This window comes from Danio rerio, chromosome 13, assembly GCF_049306965.1.
Source record: "Danio rerio strain Tuebingen ecotype United States chromosome 13, GRCz12tu, whole genome shotgun sequence".
Taxonomy (NCBI): domain Eukaryota; kingdom Metazoa; phylum Chordata; class Actinopteri; order Cypriniformes; family Danionidae; genus Danio; species Danio rerio.
In genome coordinates this window covers 20,759,493-20,778,675 of record NC_133188.1, presented here as the reverse complement: position 1 = coordinate 20,778,675, position 19,183 = coordinate 20,759,493, and the positions used below count along the sequence as shown (strand labels likewise).

Here is a 19,183-nt window from a genome sequence, read left to right as displayed (position 1 = left end):
CATCACTTCACCTCAGCTGATTCCGGCTGATTAGCCGTTGAACTCGATATTCCTTGATGGTTAAGTTGTTTAGAAGTTTCCGCATGAGCCTGCATTATTAGCGGTTGTTGTTTGAGAATAGCTTGGAATGACATGACTGACCAATCAGAATCGAGTATTCCAGACAGCCATTGGATAACACTGAATGAAGTACATAATCCAACACAGGCTAATTCTGAAAGCATAGTTCTATATACATTTCTGCAAATAATGTAAACAGAGCCACAGTACGTATTGCTGCGTTTCATCTTTAAAAAAAAATACGAGGCGGTATGATGCGGTTCCTTTTCTCGCTTACCAGCTGGTCAATCGATGCTTTTCAAAATACTATTGGTTGGGTTTAGGGAAGGGGGAGGGTGGGGGATTGGTCAGTCAGCTAGTCAACAGCGGCCTCTGGTGGATATCCGTGAGAACAGCAGGAGCGAATGGCACTCACAAGAAAATTTTGAGATCTAAAAAAGCTTACACAGCGGCTTCTGGCGAGTTTGTGAAAACAAAAACTGAAAAAAAAGTAGCTCCTGGGACATATTTTGCTCTCTCCAGAAATGTATATAGGGGTACGTAATCATTATAAGCCTGGGTTGACATAATCAGCATCTAAGGTGATTGTTGAGACTCGACATTTTTTATCAGGAGGACTTAGTGTGGTGTACAACTGCATAAACAAATACGATACGAAGAACTACAGTTTCAGTCATCAGTGTGTTATAAAGAGGTCCGTATGAGCATCATGCTTTAGTGCACTTTCTCATCTTATAACAATCACATGTCTGGACAATTGGACGTCTTTTGTAGCTAACACAAATTTAGATCAGATGTAATGTGTTTTCTTCTTCCTCTGGAAATGGTCAAAAGGGGTTAAGTTAAAAGTGTTTTAGACCCGACACATGACTTAAGAATCATTCACAAAAGAACATCTGAATTGCAGAAGTAAATGGACTTAAAACACCCTGTAAGCAGTAGACCAGTCACAACAAACTGAAGCATCTGTCCAACTTTAAAATTAGTTAATTCGTTTGAGTCAATGTTAAGTAAAGAGTAAATGATAATGAGTTATGCACAGTCAGAGGACAAAGCCTGACGTTAACAGAACAAAGACTTTGGTGTTGGACGCCACAATGTCAACATCTCCATGGGAAGAGGCTTTGATCGGGATCTTCACACACATCAAATATCCTGCCCCTGCAACTACACTTGAACCAAACAGTGACCAAATGTGATTAAGGGTTTAGAGATTTGGAGCTCTGCTGGGTTCCAGGCTCAATGCTGGAATTCCATCCTATTCTGCTTCAGAAGCTCTGTGATTCCCAGAGGATTCACACCTCAGCGCTAATCCTTTCCGGTGCAGCGGCACTATTAAGACTTATCATAACGAGATTTCAGCCACCAGCCACCTCACTGTGGAATATGATTAGAAACACCTGCAGCAGAGAGATGCACTATCCTCTCACTGTCGAGACAAAACGGATCAAAGACTGAGAAAGAGTGAGAGAGATCGTGTTAGTGAACCATCTTTTAGTACAGGACAGTAAAGCATGATATGTAAAATATGTACCTGGAAAGGGACCTGGAAGTGCAAAATGTCTGAAGGTTTATAAATAATGTGTGCAAAAATATCTAATTAACATGTTATGTGACCCTGGAGCACAAAACCAGTCCTAAAGTTCACTGATAAATGTGTAGAAACAGCCAACAATACTTCATACCAAAATTAAAGTATTTTTATTCAATACCAAAAATCATTAGGATATAAAGAAAAGATGTTCTATGAATCTATAAAGAGATTTTGTAAAAACCTACTTCATGAAGAACCGATAGTGCCAATAAAGAACTTTTGAGACTGAAGGGAGAGTTTTAATACAAGAGAGACGTCAATAGTATAAGCAGTAACATCAGCAAAATTAAAGCTGCAAGCAGCGATGAAAGGGACCTCTCACACGGGCCTTAGGATGACAAAGAACAGTGGACAATAATGATTTAAGCCAATAAATTTAAAACAATCTAAGAAATCCACATATGTATGCCAAACTTCCTTCTGTCAGCAGGTGGTGCTATGACTGTAACACATGTTATGACTGTAACTCATAGCATGACTGTAACTGTAGCATGTAGATGTCTTCAGGAGAGGAGTCTCATCAAACATGTGAATTTTCAGGCAGATCAGACATTTAGTTATAAGTACTTCCTCCTTCATAGCGAAGAACTGAACTTTGTTAGTCCGCCACGGACATACTCTTCAAGAGTTCACACTTAGCTGACAATCAATAAAGCGTATTTGGCATGCTGTCCCGGGAGAGAGCCCTGAGCTAGTAATATCCTCGAGCCCGGGGCTCCCTCTCATTAGAAGGGCGAGAGGGGAATTCGAGGTCAGGTAGGTCTCGAGAACTCCCCTACTTGTCACCGTGAGAAGTGTAAACTCAGGTTGTATTGGTTGATAATTTGTTTTAGTCGATTGGCTATGGTTTATGTTTTTGGACGGTGGGAGGAAACCGGGGAACCCGGGGAAAACCCACGCGAACACGGGGAGAACATGTAAACTCCACACAGAAACACCAACCGGCCCGATGGGTTGGACTGGGGGTGTTCTTGCTGTGAGGCAACAGTGCTAGCCACTGGGCCACTGTGTCACCCGATCAGAAAAAGTGGGAGGATGTAAGGGTGGAAAGGGGAGAGCTTCAAGACGAAGATAACTGGAGTGAAAAGCTCAGGTTATTTATAATGCTTCCAGAATCATCTAATAGGGCTGATTACGGAGCTAACCAGGAGCCAGCCGTGTTGATTATAAGCACGTGATCCTCTCGAAATTAGTTTATGAATAAACCACACTTCGACAAAAACTCTAGATCTTCACAATTTAGTATCACAAAGGTCTTTGGACTAAACTAATGGAACATGGATTTAATGTGAAAAAAAATGTAGGAGAAGTTTGTTGCACTGTAAAACATGTCACTTCCTGTTGCCAGCAGTTGGCGCTATAACTGTAATTGTAATATTGGCATATAAATGTGTTCAGGTCAGGACTGTCATCAAATTTGTAAATTCAGAGTTCCTGTTTTGTGGCAAATCGTCAAAGTTTGAGAGGCCGCCACGGTCACACGCTTCGGCAAATACTCTAGATCTCTAGAGTCTCTAAACTCTAGATCTTTAACATCGCCAAGGCCTTTAGATTACAATACCTAATTTTTTTGTTGATCGGATAAAATCCTAGGGATTAAAGTACAACACCTGGAAATGGCAAAAACTGCACTTTTTCGGCAGAGGAAGTTAAAAATATCTGACTTCCTGTTGGGTTTGAGATTTTGCTCCAAGAGACTTTTTTGTAGGTATTGGCATGTTTGATATTTGTGCCAGTTTTTGTATGTGTGCTTGAAACGTAGCTCGGGGGAGAGTCTGTTAAAAGTGCATAGGTGGCACTGTCGAGCCATTTTGCCTCACCCTTCTCCAAAACTTATAACAAACGTAAATTTTCATCATATCTGGGGCATGTGCAAAGTTTCGGGAGTTTTCGCACTTCATTTCAGAGAAAAAGAAGAAGAAACAGAGCTTTTCCAACAGGGCCTACGCACCATTTCGATGCTTGGTCCCTAATGAAGAGAGATTTGAGGCTCAACTTGCCAACTTATCCAGCATACAGCCAGCTACAACCCATCACTGGGTAACACCCATACAAACTCATTCTCACACAAAAACTAAAGACAATTTAGCCTACCCAATTTACCTATAGCGCATGTCTTTGGACTTGTGAGGGAAACCGGAGCACCCAGAGAAAACCCACGTGAACACGGGGAGAACATGCAAACTTCACACAGAAATGCGTTGCTGTAAGGCAACAGCGCTACCCACTGCGCCACCGCATCGCCCTCAATATAATATATATATATATATATATATATATATATAGTTGATCAGTTATTCTAGTAAAGAAGACTCTAGATCTAGATCTGTTTTTACATCACTGTGACGGTTGGGTTTAGAGTTGGGCTAGAGTTAGACGTTAATAAAATACAATAAATGGGAAATTTAATAAATAATATAAATAATTCTTGTTCTTGTAACTTCTGTCCGCAGCCGTATGTGATCTATAGCGGATTAACCTTGTGGATGGATGATAACAGCCTTCTGAGCCTAACAGTAGAAACAGAAGGCCCCTACTGTTCCATATATATCAACTGATAATCACTTATAACGGCCATTCAATCATACATTCGAATCGACTGACTTTAGGGTACCATTTGGAATCTGGTTGGGAATGGTGCAGGTTGGCTTTAACAAAGTGTAAGAACTGGCTTGTAGGTAGGAGTGGAATTAGTTGAAGCAAGTTCAAAATGAGTGAGGTGATCCATGATGATTTTTAGCATTATATGACTTTGCCTTTTTCTGGTCTTGGACACGCTCTGAGATTAAAACTTTTGGTTAGGTTTGTAAGATATTTGCATTAAGTAATGATTGTTTGAGTCTCAGTGCAGTACGAGTGCTGGATTGACTGCAGGAGCTTACTTTATAAGAAGCGCTGATGTAGAAATACCTGATAGTCATGTTAGTGGAACCATGTGCGTGAGCCATTAAAGAAAGCCGCCCTGGAAACTGTTACTCTCAGAGAGTCACGCTATCCCTCTTTCTTCTCTCTCAGAACTTTCAGTTGAACCTCATTCACTGCACTGTTTTGTCCAAGTATTTTCTTTCTTTTAATAATTATTATTCTTTTCCTCAGCTGTGACAGAAAGATTGATATTTTCATGTCTATATTCAACGATATGAGACGGTAAAGTAAACATTTCCATGAACATCTTAATAAAGGCATAATCGCATTAAGGTTGTTTATTTGTTTAAATTTGTATTAAAATAAGTTTCATTTGTATTGTGCAACGTATATTTGTAAAGTTTTTATACGTGGTAGATATTGTAAAAAGGTGGAAAACAATTACTCATCGTGTGAATGCTGTAATGTTTAAATACATTTCCATTAACAATGTGTGAAGGTCATGTGACCATCAGGAAGAAAGTAGCATCTCATTTCTCACAGGACGCGTTCTCTGTTCTCGCGGTCTTCTGAGTTTGTTTCTCTGAGGTAACCTGGCAAGACCGGTCTTCACTTTCTCTGTGTTCTTGGAATTGAAAAACAGCCACAGTCATGGAGGGCTGGTGTCCTACAGAATTAGCTCCAATCACCAATTAGACACACCTGAAATAGCTAATTGAGCTCTGTAATCACCCTCATACCCTCATTTACTTTTCATTTCACTAATATAGTCCACTTGAAGGAGTGAATCAAAATGAACAAGGGACTTTGAGCACTATTGTTGGTACCAAAAGGAATGTCATTTTGTTTATGTTTTGCTGGTTGATAAATACCTTAGGCAGATTAGATTTTAAACGTCTCAGTCAGACCCTGTGATAGTTATATAGTGAGCTGTCTTATTAGTAATGAAACAAAGTATGCTAATGTCTGTCATGTATACTAGCACTGCTTTAATTAAAAAATGTTTTATTTTGAATTGTTCATTGATTGGACTCCACTACATGGCCATGGTTTTATGGTCAGATGCTGAAATTAATCCTTTGAGCAAATTTTGGGTATGTTCTAGCTGTTGAGTGTCCATGCGTTGTATATGTGTTATTGGATTGCATTGTTGGATAGATTCAGTTCACTTCAGAATGTCCATTATGGTTGCAGACACTTCTAGATGCGGCTGCTTCTTCAGGGTAATTTTAGATACAGCCAAGCTCTTTCTAGGTTTCTACTGAAAACATCCTGGCAGGTGTGTTGAAGCAAGTTGGAGCTAAACTCTGCTGGACACTGGCACTCCAGTAGCAAGTTTGGGCACCCTTGCTCTAGAGCCAGAATTTTTGTTAAAGATAATTCATGGGTCTATTGTGATTTAACATAACAAAATCAAAATGATGACTGCACCGTGGCTTAGTGGTTATCACTGTTGCGTCACAGCAAGAAGGTCGCTTGTTCTATTCTTGGCTGGGTCAGTTGGCATTTCTGTATGGAGTTTGGATGTTCTCCCTTTGTTGGCGTGGCTTTCCTTCGGGTGCTCCGGTTTCCTCCACAGTCCGAAGACATGCGCTAAGGGTGAATTATATAAGCTAAATTGGCCTTAGTGTTTGGATGTGTTTGGGTGTTTCCCAGTACTGGGTTGCAGCTGGAAGGGAAGCCGAAGGAAAATTAATGATGAAATCAAAATATTAACTTTTTGCATTAATTTTTACTAATAATGCTTTTTCTTCATAAATTGAAAGATCTGTTGGAATTTTGTTATGGTTTTGTAGCATGCCTTTTTTCACATCTTCCGCTTATTGATTGTTTTATCTTGCATTATTCTTATTAATAAACCACTTCGGATAAGAGCGCAATTTGTTTCAAATTCTGACACATTTGGCATTGGCTACTGACCTAATTCTATTCCATTAAGGGACATTTTCATATAAACAACTGAAACTGTATATTTGACTTGAAGGCAAATGGCTGTTGTTCTCTGTATTGTTTTTCTTTGTAACCTTCCTTTTTCATATGAAAATGGCAATGGATTATTTCAAATTATTGTTATTTTTTTAAAAGGTCATACTTGACAAAGGTCAATCAAATGGTCTAATGAGATTAAAATGTAAGGTATAAATAGGAATGTGTCTTTTTTACTTTTTTGTCTTCCTAATACCAGATGTAAACAGGTCCTAAGTTTATTGGTTCAAGGGTGTAAGGTGATTAAGTGCTTGCAAAAGAGTCATGTCTTCACAAGTTCTTTAAAGTTTTGGAGACACTGTACCTTATCATAAAGTCAATGACTGCTGTTGATTGAATTAAAGCATATACAGTGCACCCAAAAAGTATTCATAGCGCTTCACTTTTTCAAAAATTTTCACGTTACAGCCTTATTCCAAAATGTATTCACATTTATTTCCTCAATATTCGTCACACAATACCCCATAATAAAAAAGATTTTTTGAAATTGTTGCAAATTTATAAAAAAAAAAAAAAAAAACTGAAAAATCACATGCACATCAGTATTCACAGCCTTTGCCGTAAAGCTCTAAATTGAGCTCAGGTACACTGTTTTCCCTGATCATTCTTGAGATGTTTCAGCAGCTTAATTGGAGTTCACCTGTGGTAAATTGAGTTGATTGGAGATGATTTGAAAAGGCATACACCTGCCTATATAAGGTCCCAGGGTTGACAGTGCTTGTCAAAGCACAAACCAAGCATGAAGATAAATTAATTGTTTGTAGTCCTCCGAGAAAGGATTGTCTCGAGGCACAAGGCTGGGGAAGGTTACAGAAAAAATTCTGCTGCTCTAAAAGTTCCAATGAGCACAGTGGCTCCCATCATCCGTAAGTGGAAGATGTTTGGAACCACCAGCGTTCTTCCTAGAGCTGGCCGGCCATCTAAGCTGAGTGATCAGTGGGGGGAGAAGGGCCATAGTCAGAGAGGTGATCAATAACCTGATGGTCACTCTGTCTGTGAGCCTAGAGCCTAAACCTAAATCCTATTTAACATCTCTAGAGAGATCTGAAAATGGCTGTACACCGTCGCTACCCATCCAACCTGATGGAGTTTGAGAGGTACTGCTAAGAGAAATGGGCAAAATTCCCAAAGATAGCTGTGCCAATCATATTTAAAAAGACTTGAGGCTGTAATTGCTGTCAAAGGTGCATCAACAAAGTATTGAGCAAAGGCTGTGAATACTGATGTACATGTGATTTTTTTTTATTTTTTTTTTTTAGGGTTTTTATTTTTAATAAATTTTCAACAATTTCAAAAAATCTTTTTACATTGTCATTATGGGGTATTGTGTGAAGAATTTTGAGGAAATAAATGAATTTAATCCATTTTGGAATATGGCTGTAACAAAAATATGGAAAAAGTGAAGCGCTATGAACACTTTCTGCATGCACTTCATTTGTAGAAATTAAGTGAAATGGTAGAGGTGCTGTTCCTGTGGAAGATTATAATATTTTATCTTAAATAAATCCAAGCTTTGGACTTTTTTTTAGATGAGGATGACAATTAAATTCCTAAGACCCTCAGGTATTCACTGAAAATGCAGTTTTATCCCACAAATGGAAACAGGCCTCTGCAGAATCACAATTTGATAGATGGTGCAGGAAGGCTGGGACAACAGAAATGCTGTCCTCCCATGCCGAAGTATGCTACTTTGACTTCATCAGAATTCAAACCTCAGCTAAAATGGCATGTGGGGGGGTGGCATGTGGATGAGTGAACAGAACTGGAATGTCCTATGAGAAGTTTGAGTAAGACTGGTCTTCTCTTTACTGGATTTTCCCTGTGGCAGAGAGGTCATTGAGATGCCAATGCAGACAGGACGGTCTGATCTCTCATGGCAACTTGGACTGTTTCTCTTGCATGTGGCTCTTTGAAGTGCATCGGAGTGATTTTTGAAGTGCATTGAGGGTGTGTGTAATTGATTGGACTGGCAGGCTCTTTGCAGATTATTCCACATGGCAAGGCTGCTCTTAGCACACAACAGCAGACTAAATATATACCCTTCAATGCCCATCTTTGAAATAAACTCTAATACACCAATTCACAAGATATGCAATGTGCTGCTAATGCTTGCTTGCCCTTTTTTTTAGAAGTTTTGTTTTATGTTATGGCCTTTAAAGTTACAGTATGTAATATTAAAACATTAATCATGTTGGTTACATGGATAATTTAAAGAGCTAGAAACCTAAAAGTTGTTTGTTCGATCCCTGCAAAGAGCGCTATCATTATTGTGCAATTTGTTTTTCAACTTGTGTGAAGTTAAGTTTGCATTGTAGATGAACTGCCACAGACTAAACGGCAAAAACATTACATTTTAAACATTTAATTTCGAACCTTCCGGTGGAGAGAGTGTTTGCTGGTGCTTGCTGGTGTTGAGGTTATGCTACAAAAAAAATATTAAAAACGAAAGAACGATAAAACACCAAAAAAGATTACCACACAGATGGAGGAGGTTGATGATATCAAGCGATCGCTGGATATGTTGACAGAAGAAGTCTCTGTTGTTAGACAACAGCAGAAGACGATCATGGGCCTGGTGGAGGAAGTGAAAGCCTTGAAACTACAAAACATTGTAAAAGAAAAGAAAATACATACATTTTTGTATGTAATGACTCAGGTAATGAAATGAGAACTATTAGTTTTATGAATATTCAGTATTCACAAGTTAAGTTAATCTTGACTGACATGACATTAACAAATAATAATGTTATAAAAGAGCAGAGAGTTATATGAAAGCAATTGATGCATGTCCAAAGGCATTTGCAATCTGTTGGAAAGAATGATAGACTGCTACTATGATGTGCACAAATGACAATTTGTTTTGAGAAATGCATTAACTGTTGTGCAAATGTAAATAGTGTTGTGAGAAATGTATCAAAGCAACTGAGAAAAACTGTAATATGGAAAACAAACTGTGGCTGGCTTTGTTGCGTCTCCTGTTTTCAAAAGAAGAGTCCTACATTAAGTACATAGTAAATGTGATATAAACTTTAATGCAGTTAAAAATAAGGGAGGGCTTTATTAAAAGGCTTCCTTCTAGTGGAATTTCTGAATAACTAAAGTAAAAAAATGAACATACTTTAACCCTTTAATGCGTACGATAACACCAATGTGATCAGTAAATTTTTTTTAAAAGGCTGAACCTTTCATTTTATTTTCAATTTTCTAATGTTAGTTATGTAATCTCCTCCACATATTTGTAACGGTTGTTGGGGGCGTATTTCGTATTTTTATATCCCAATGTTGACAGGTATGGTTTAATCACTTGCTTTTATGACACACAAAGCCTACTCTAACGCACAGTAAGCAGATTTAATTTCTAATTTAAATATGTAAATCCAATTCCTTTATTTAAAATATAAGTTAATGTTTAAATTTCAAAGATATACAAATAATTTATATATACATTCAACATATATTTCAAAATGTATCAAAAAGAGTTCATATATGAATATTATGACATATAGCTTATATTTATGAGGTCCAAGGAACATTACCAGGTTTTGATGGATAGGCTACTTTTTGTTAATGCTTTTAAGTACAGCTGTTTACTTTTTAAGAACAGTGCCACATATTGATTTAAACTGTGACTCTTTATTTCTTTTTAATTGTAAGCACAGTACAATCTTAATGTTCAAACTATTTATAATGTTTAAAGTGGCTGACAATAATAAATATTCATAATAAGAAGACTTAATCTGCCACGCTTTTGCACTGTGCAGTGATGTAGCTGCTTAATAAAGCCTACTGCGCTACTGTATTTTAATACTGGTCATTATGGTGGTGCTTGGAGAGACACATTTTTCCTGAGGTGGTATTTGGTGAAAAAAGTTTGAGAACCACTGAGCTAACCCAATGTAATTGTATGTTGTTTGGCTGATTACAATCCACATGAAACACCGACAACTTCATTTTTGAAAAATACATGTAAACAGTTTATGCACACTTGATCAACATTTTGCCCTCCATCCTGTAGTTGCTAAAATTGTTGAATGCTACACAAAAAAAAAAAAGTTTTGACCATCTTGTCACTGTAAAGCATTGCAAATTAAGAATATTACATTAGGTGAAAATACACTTCTCTATGGCTAGTTCCTAGAACAGAGTTCTGTAACTACCTGTTGAAAAAAGCCCATCGAGATACAAAGATTTTTTTTTTTTGAAAAGCAACCTGTGGCTATACTCTGAGTACAATGAGAAATTTAAGCTGTGACATCAACATGTTCATGTGTTTTAAAATGATGAAGCTAGTGTAATTATGACCAACAGAATAATCTATTTTACAGGATAAATGACATCCATGCCAATTACAAAATCTTTATTCCTTGTCCACTGTTTTTCTCTCTACAGAGTGTGTGTCCTGGTCGGGTGTTCACCATGGCTCTAGTTCAGGCACTGCCTGTACCCACTGATCACCCAAAGCCCAGTACTGACGTCCAGCAGTGCTGCTCAGTGTCTCACTCCCCCACAGTAGATGTCACTGGCACCATGGGTTCTGTCAGCAGCCTCATCTCTGGACGTACCTACCAGGAACGCCACTGTCGAGCCGCCAGTGACTTTGGTGCCAGATATCGCAAACCCACACCAGCTACAAGCTGTTTTCGACAACAAGAGGGCACACTGCGCAGCTCCAGCTCACAGGAGCAGCTTCTGAACAGTCAGCCTCCTCTACCCGCTAAGAACAAGTCTTCTGCCCTCATCTCGGCTGGCAATGGCAACTATGGCTATTTGAGTGATGAGCCAGTGGGTGATTGGAATGATAATCACGTGAGCACATGCAGCCCATCCAGTGACACTGAAGAACCTTCTGATAACAGAGGCATGAATGGTAACATCGGTGGACCTCCGCCAAAACTCGTCCCAGTGTCAGGCAGGTTGGAAAAGGTAAGTCTTGGAGTTGATCAGTTGACATTTGAAAACAAAAATAATACAATAAATTGTAAATTAGTGACAATGTATTTAAAAAAAAATTAAGATATAAAGTGAACCAAAATGCAGTAACCAAGAATACAATCAGGCAGGGTTTGTAAAGTTATTTCTAGAAGTATACATGATTTTTTAATTGATATCATGCAGATATTTTTCAAAAGAGACTTACTGTAAAAAACTGTTTTAGTTAATTTAACAGTGTTTAAACCCTGGACATTTCTTAAAGCATTTTCTTTCTAATGTGACCCACTGTTTCGTTGTTGAGGTGTCATTTAATTGTTTTAGTATAAAGAATGGCGGCTGACAATTCACACATCTATTCAGCTTTTCCTTTCCAATGAAGAAGGAGAGCATTTAAATACTGCAAAACGTCAATATGCCATCACTCACCATACACATTTAATCAATGATACCTCATTACACTTACAACACTAAAAGATGGTGTTCTTGGAGGTTTAATGCATTTAATATTTTTAAGATACACATGTGAAATGGCATCTGAAAAAAAGCTTTGCCAAAAAACTAAGCACCAAAAAACAATGGCAAAAGCTTTGCCATTTTGTCTTTCTATATTTTTGATTAATAAATGCTTGGTGAGCATTAGAGAATTCAATTTTGTTGAACAGTTTTGGTATACGGTTAAGATTAACCATTTACTTTTGACGACAGAGTATGGAGAAAATACTGATCCGGCCCACTGCCTTTAAGCCTGTTTTGCCAAAGAACCGCAACTCTGTGCAGTACCTGTCTCCAAGATCAGGAGGCAGTCTGTCTGAAAGCCAGGGCAGTCTCAATCTCCTGCTTCCTGGCACTGGAGCAGGATCGGGCTGTCAGGAGAAGCGCAACTCATACAGTGGGGGACGCAATGCACGGAGTAGCCAGTCCTGCACCATGTCAGACTCAGGCCGCAACTCCCTCTCCAGCCTACCGACCTACAGCAGCACAGGGTACAGCCTGACACAGAGTGAGGTACCTAATGGGCACATGGAAACCACACGCTCTGGCGTTGGCCACGGACACTCTAATTCTGACAGTGGACGATCCTCATCCAGTAAGAGTACAGGGTCTTTAAGTGGGCGTGGCCAGCCCCTCTCGGACAGCGGTTCATGTGGCCGCTCCCCAGCTCCAGGAGAAGGATATGAAGGTGTCATTCGGGAACTTGAGGAGAAGCTGAGGGAAAGAGACTTGGAGCTGCAGCAACTCAGGGACAACCTGGATGAAAATGAGGCAGCCATATGTCAGGTAATGATCCTAGATTTCTACCAGTTTTTACAACAGTTTGACAGGAAATTATCATACACGATACAACTTAAATCATCTGTATTCTCAATGCAGGTGTATGAGGAGAAACAGAAGCGCTGTGAGCAAGAAATGGAGGATCTTCGGCAGAGCTGTGCATCAAAAATGAAGCAGGTGCAGCTGAAGGCACAACGTGCTCAGCAGGTTCTACAGTTGCAGGTGTTTCAACTGCAGCAGGAGAAAAAGAAATTACAGGAGGACTTCTCCCAACTGCTGCAGGAACGGGAGGCATTGGAAAAGAGATGTGCCTCCTTTGAGAGGGAGCAGACTCAATTTGGCCCTCGTCTAGAGGAGACAAAGTGGGAGGTGAGGCCTTTTTGCTGTGTGGACATATAAAAGACTATTACATTCAGCTGGTTTTAAAATGAATGTTTCTGTGTTGCAGGTGTGTCAGAAATCAGGGGAGATCTCTTTGCTAAAACAGCAGCTGAAGGATGTGCAGGCAGATCTTGGCCAGAAGGCCAGTGAAATTGTTGCTTTGAAGGCCCAGTTGAGAGAGGCTCGTTCTGAGCTTCAAGCTAGCCAGGCTCGCTCTCAGGAAGCCCACGCCACAGCTCGCACACGCACACTTGAACTGGAGGTTTGCGAAAATGAGTTGCAACGCCGTAAAAGTGAAGCTGAGCTCCTTCGGGAGAAGATGGGTCGTTTGGAAGAAGAGTCCCTTCGTCTTAAAGAAGCTATGGCTGTGCCCACACCCCAAACTCTTCCTTCTAAGGGCCAATCCATGAGCTTGCCACTCCCCCAAAGCCGTGGGGGGATTGGTCATGGGATAAGCCCTGCTTTCCGGGACAACAGCAGTGAAGAGCAACTTCTTGCATATGAGAGTGATGAAGCAAAGGCACAGCGCCAGAGCGTAGATGTGCTTCATGGTCTCCGTCAGCAGGTGGACCGCCTTCGGGCAGAGCTGATGTATGAGAGGAGGCGAAGCGAAGACCAGCTTGAGGGCTTTGAGGATGAACGCAGGGTGTGGCAGGAAGAAAAAGACAAGGTGATTCGTTACCAGAAGCAGCTGCAGCAGAACTACATCCAGATGTACCGCAGAAACCGCGACCTTGAGCGTGTGATGAGGGAACTTAGTCTGGAGCTGGAAAACAGGGACATGGAGGAGTTTGACATGCGTAGCAACGAGATCCATTTTGAAGAGATAACTGCCACTGAAATCTAACCCACATCTCCACTGTGCTTGTAAGAAGCACCAGTCTTCTTCACTGCAGTGTCATTTGGCATGCTTCTATATACTATTTCAAAAAGAATAATGTTCAAGCCGTTATTATTGTCATATCCACAGAGGCCAATAACACAGGGAATGTTTGTATTTAGACATCTTTATGATCACTTCCTGCCTCAGAAACCTGTGTGGGACCTCAGATGAATGTACAATTACTGTGTCCTGCAGTTAATTGGTGCCACTGGCGAAGGGAAGGATGTACTCAAAGATGGTGCGTTGTTCCTAGTTCCTTTTCCCACAAAAAATTCACGAAAGATACGTTTTAACCATTCTGAACGACAATAAGTTGCAATGAACAGCAAGATGTGACAGAGCAACCAAAGAAGTTTATAACATTGCATGCTAGAATGCATCTTTTGTGAACTACATGGAAACTGCTTGTCAAGCCTAACTGCTACAGTAAATTGGCTACTGTGGGCTGCAGACAATGAAAGGCTTATCTTTAATTAAATAGGACTAACAAGAGAATATATAATACTTTTAAGAGTTTCTATTGAATACTCCAATAATAATGTAACATTTTGTTTCTAGTTAAAAATTGATTGGCAGCCTTAATTACAATCTCTCCTTAGCTAAGCTAAATAACTTACACACAGAAAAGACTTGGCAAAAAAAAAAAAATGAAAAATACAATGACTAAAACCCCTTTTCCACCAAGGCAGTTCCAGTGCTGGTTCAGAGCCAGAGCCTAGATCCAAATCAGTTCTTTATCTTTTGCCACATATATGACCAGCTCTGAACCAAGACAATGGTACTTAATGCCGAGTTTAGACTGCACGGTTTTCAAAGTAGTCGTGTCACAATTGACTATCTGGCGTAGCGTTCTGTCGGTGCTGTGCTTACACTGCAAGATGGATCAATCAAACTTTTTGGCCCTTTATAAGAAAAAGTTTGGGCACCCCTGCTCCAATGGAAAAGCAAATCAGTACTTAGAAGGCTCATCAGACGAACCAGCTTCGAACCAACAATAGCACTGACTCTGAGGCCCAATCCCAATTCTACCCCTTAGCCCTTCCCCTTAACCAATTTTCTTTAGCTTGAAGGCATAGGGCTTCAAGGGGAAGGGGAAAATAGCCCTTTAAATGTAGATTTTTTAGGACCACACTCAAAACCAAGGGGTAAGAAAATTTCCCAGAATACACCAGCCACAACAGGCGCATAGCTGCACCTGCAGTAAGGGGATCGACAAATTAGTATTTTTTGTCATTATTACGAATTTTTACAACAAACAAGCATATGTTTTAATATATTCATAACCGCGTATGTGTTTTGCTGTCATGCTTTAAAAAAAAACGCTAAAATAAAACCTGCTAAATTTGGCTATCTATAATGCATAATAATATTTCCTATACAGCAGTCCCACAACATTCTGACACTCGACACTCGAATACCTTGTCAGTAATGTCTAGTGGCTTGGAATGATCTTTTTACAGTGTCTGCTATAATGTTAATGTTGTTTTTTATGGTGAATATATGGTATATGGAAAATATGGTGAATGATGAATATGGCCCCTGTGTAAATGCGCAGTACAGTTATGATTTTATTGCCACATTAGATCGTTATGATAACATAATATATGCCTTCAGGGATTTCTTGAAGATAAATACCAAAAAAAGAACACAACTGGAATAACTACAGCAGCTGCAATCGCCTGATCTCATATAAAGCAAGTGATTGCAATGACGTGTGCAGGTGCATTTCTTAGGAGTTCATTTTGAAGCCCTTCCCCTTCACACTCGGTTTTAAGGGACAAGGGGAAGGGGTACAAAAATATAATTGGGATTGGGCCTAAACTAAACCTAAACTGGTTTCTGATGGTGGAAAATGGATATATGAGGCCTAAAAACTGATGGAAAGAATTACAGCACGCAGGCCAAAGGTTTCGTAGAGTTCCTCATACCTTGTAATGAGCACACTACTCACTTCGCCCATCAAACCAGCATTAACACTGATGGGAAGAATTTGTATGTTCAGTTTTGTTGCATTCATTTGTGCTGTTGTCACTTTGCTGGTGTTGAGTCCTCAGTAACATTGTTTCATTTCTTCTCAGCCGTTTACGGCTCTATGCAGCGAGAACTGTTTCCTCTCATCTCACAGCCCTGCTGCTTATACTACATTTGATACTAATCATTGATGTAGAAGTGTTATTTTTTTTAATTAGATGATATATTAGCAGATGTAACTAGCAAATATAGAGGCAATACATATATATTTTTTTTCTTTTTGAGTATTGCCATGCACACTGTACAGAGTGAACAGCATGTGTGCATGACACCGTAGCGTTTCTGTGGCCAGACAGTCTGGCATTGAGTTGTGTCACAAAGGTCAACTAGTTAGATTTTCCAACCGATTCTGCTAAGTAAATGACATAGTTGATGAATGCATAGATATTATTTTGCATACAATCTGAGAATTACTAATCAAACCTTTGTGCTCACTTTGTTTAAGGGATATATATACACTATATAAACTATGTTTTTACAAGAACAGATTCTTTAAAGCAAAATATAAATAAATGAAGATATGAATATATGATGTATATTTTTTATATGTAGCACCTCAAGTTTTTTTGTGGTAACACAAGTAAGTTGGTGGGTTCAACAAATATCAGTTTGTCCAGAAAGATAATTTTCCATTAGCACTTCATACAGTATTTCAAACAGTAGCTGGCATTTGCATATTGTCACGGGGCGTTCTTTGTTAGCAATAATGCATAATTACATAATCAGTTTTGAGTGTGCTGTGGAAAAAGAGGCAAAACCACTTGCCTGATCACTTTTAGGCCATGTTTACACCTGGTATATGCACTTTCACAAGCAACTAAAGAAGATCTTATTTACATCCTCATGTACAAAGACTTGCGTTGAATTATTACAAAAACATTGCATACGGACAAAGCTGTAAATGTGGGTACACAGTAAAAAAACAGATGTTTGAAACACTGCGTACATGGAATCTCATGCATATTCTCTTTGTACATCTGATCTAATGGGAAATAAGCGCAAAACCCCTTCTTTCCTCCTCCTCCCCTGTATAAATATGATAATGACTCCACAAAACCAAAAGAAAAAGCAGTGGCAAAAGCAAGCAAGAAGAGAAATGTCACAGAATGTGAATTGAAGGTGGTCCTTTTAGAGATAGACCGGAGAAAAAACTGTTGTTTGCAAGTTTGTCCTCCGGAATTAATAGCAAAAGAAAAAATAGAGTGCAAGAGTTTAGCTGACGCGGTTAACGTAGTGGGGTCTGAACATCGCACTGTGAACAAATTAAAAAAGACATGGTCAGATCTAAAGGTGCAGGTTAGGAGGAGAACAGCAGCGCACCGTCAAAGTGTGAATCGAACAGGCAGGGGAATCCCTGTCTGTGTGAGACACAGATGAATTAGAGGAATAATTTTTAGGGCGGTATAGCAACACCCCTCCGCTCTTATCACGGCAGTGCCACCAGCATTTCAGCTGCCCAATTGCCCGCTCTACAACTGATTGAGTGAGAGAATGGGCATCATTGTATCTGCGCTCTTGGTTAGTTTGTGGGTTGTTAAGGGGGGGTTAACAGTCACGTCTTTAATGGATAACCACGGTCTCCTGATATGCAGTTAAATAATTACGCTCAATAGTATTAAAAAAACTTAGCTAGAAGCCACCCATTGCGCACCCTGCCACCTTGGAGCCTCCTCGCTGTCTCTCTTTCCAAATCTGGACCCAACTCAGCACAGAACTCCAAGAGGATAGCTCTTGGAAATCTGAAACAGCTAATAAGCCAGTCATCATCGTGGGCCAAAAAATTAAACACAAAATTGTTTGCTGGGTAGTTCTTTTTTGTTCAACTTTAAACCAAACTTGACATCAGACAGCCGTTTTAAACCCTGTCTGGCTTCATGCTCAAACAATGTCCTCTAATGTTTAAGAATTAGGTCAGAGAGTAGGTGGTCTTTTATGCTTGCTTAAACACATTCAAGCAAATGAGTGCTTACACTAGGTAATCTGACTGAATGCGTTTGATGGCCTTTGAAAAAGCCGAAAATGGACAAGCTCAAAACACTTCAGCCCCTATTTAGATTTGTTTTTATCATTGTCGGCTTGTGATCAGATAATGCATCTTAATACCAGGTGTAAACAAGGCTTTGTAATCAGGGAAGACCAAATCTGACGATAAAACATCAAGAACTTTGACTTCAAAAGTAGCTGTTTCAGCCAAAGATAATCTGTTGTGCATTTTGCAGATTCTCTTCAGCAGCCTATAGTCAATACATGTTCACATTCTTTACTCAGTGCTTCCTTTTATATAAAGCAATATAATACTACAGTAAAACAAACACTATTTATGTAATGATCATTTTTGTATTCCTTTCATCAAATGCCAAATGATTCCTTTCAGTAGCTGTCAGAATGGCTCACTATGATTGGTCTTGATTAATTCTGACCATTTCTAACCACCTGAGGAATTGTCTCACTGTGTTTATTTTTCATCCTGCTCAGATTATTATCTCTTTCATTGTCAGAATCATCTCTGTACACATATATGTCATGAGTGTACAAAAAGAGCTTTCTTACCCTTGGATAATGTCCTGAGCATCCCTCCTTGACATGTCAAACATAACCCTGATGGGAACACACGTGTAAATAGTTGTCATATTGTAATATTATTGACATATTCTAAACATTTGTTTTTACACATGAAAAATATCTATTTTGAAGGTGTAACCACTGTGAATAGACCAAAGCGAATTAACTTTTAACCTTTTTGCCCTCATGTATGTGCTTGTGTTGTTTCCTCTGTCAGTCTGTAGTGTTTGTAGTCATGTTTGTATATTTCTCTGTTGTATATTTCTTGTAAAAATGTGTTTTTAATTAAAGTCACTTCATGCAAAGTCTGATGGGTTTTTTGTAATGTTTTAAGCCAACAATTTTACAATAAGAAAAAATATAATAAGGGATTTTATTAAACCGATTATATTGACATCCCGATTTAAAGGATTCTCTTTTTACAAGATGTAAAATAATAATTCCTGCTGCTTGTTCAAACTACTTGGTTAAAATGAGCTGAAACAATGCAATTCTTGTCATTTCTTTTGCCAATTTATTTGTTTTATGTTCAGTCCACTTGAATTTGTCCACCATTAAGTTAACTTAAGCGTTTCGTGTTGGGACAACATGAAGGAATGCTTTGTGTGGGATTGAAT

The 19,183-nt window shown here is 39.1% G+C and overlaps 1 protein-coding gene across 4 annotated transcripts in view; it reads left to right on the top strand.

Moving 5' to 3' along the window:
- lzts2a (leucine zipper, putative tumor suppressor 2a) overlaps positions 1-18,874 on the top strand; it is a 155,717-nt gene extending 136,843 nt beyond the window's left edge. For 3 of the 4 annotated variants that reach the window (XM_005156687.6, XM_073919892.1, XM_009307258.5), the window contains 4 exons: positions 10,895-11,428; positions 12,143-12,715; positions 12,809-13,078; positions 13,158-18,874. In XM_005156687.6, the coding sequence (XP_005156744.1) occupies positions 10,922-11,428; positions 12,143-12,715; positions 12,809-13,078; positions 13,158-13,937 (2,130 nt within the window). In that variant the 5' untranslated portion in view covers positions 10,895-10,921 and the 3' untranslated portion in view covers positions 13,938-18,874. 4 annotated transcript variants of the gene reach the window in all.
- Positions 18,875-19,183: the final 309 nt, after the last annotated feature.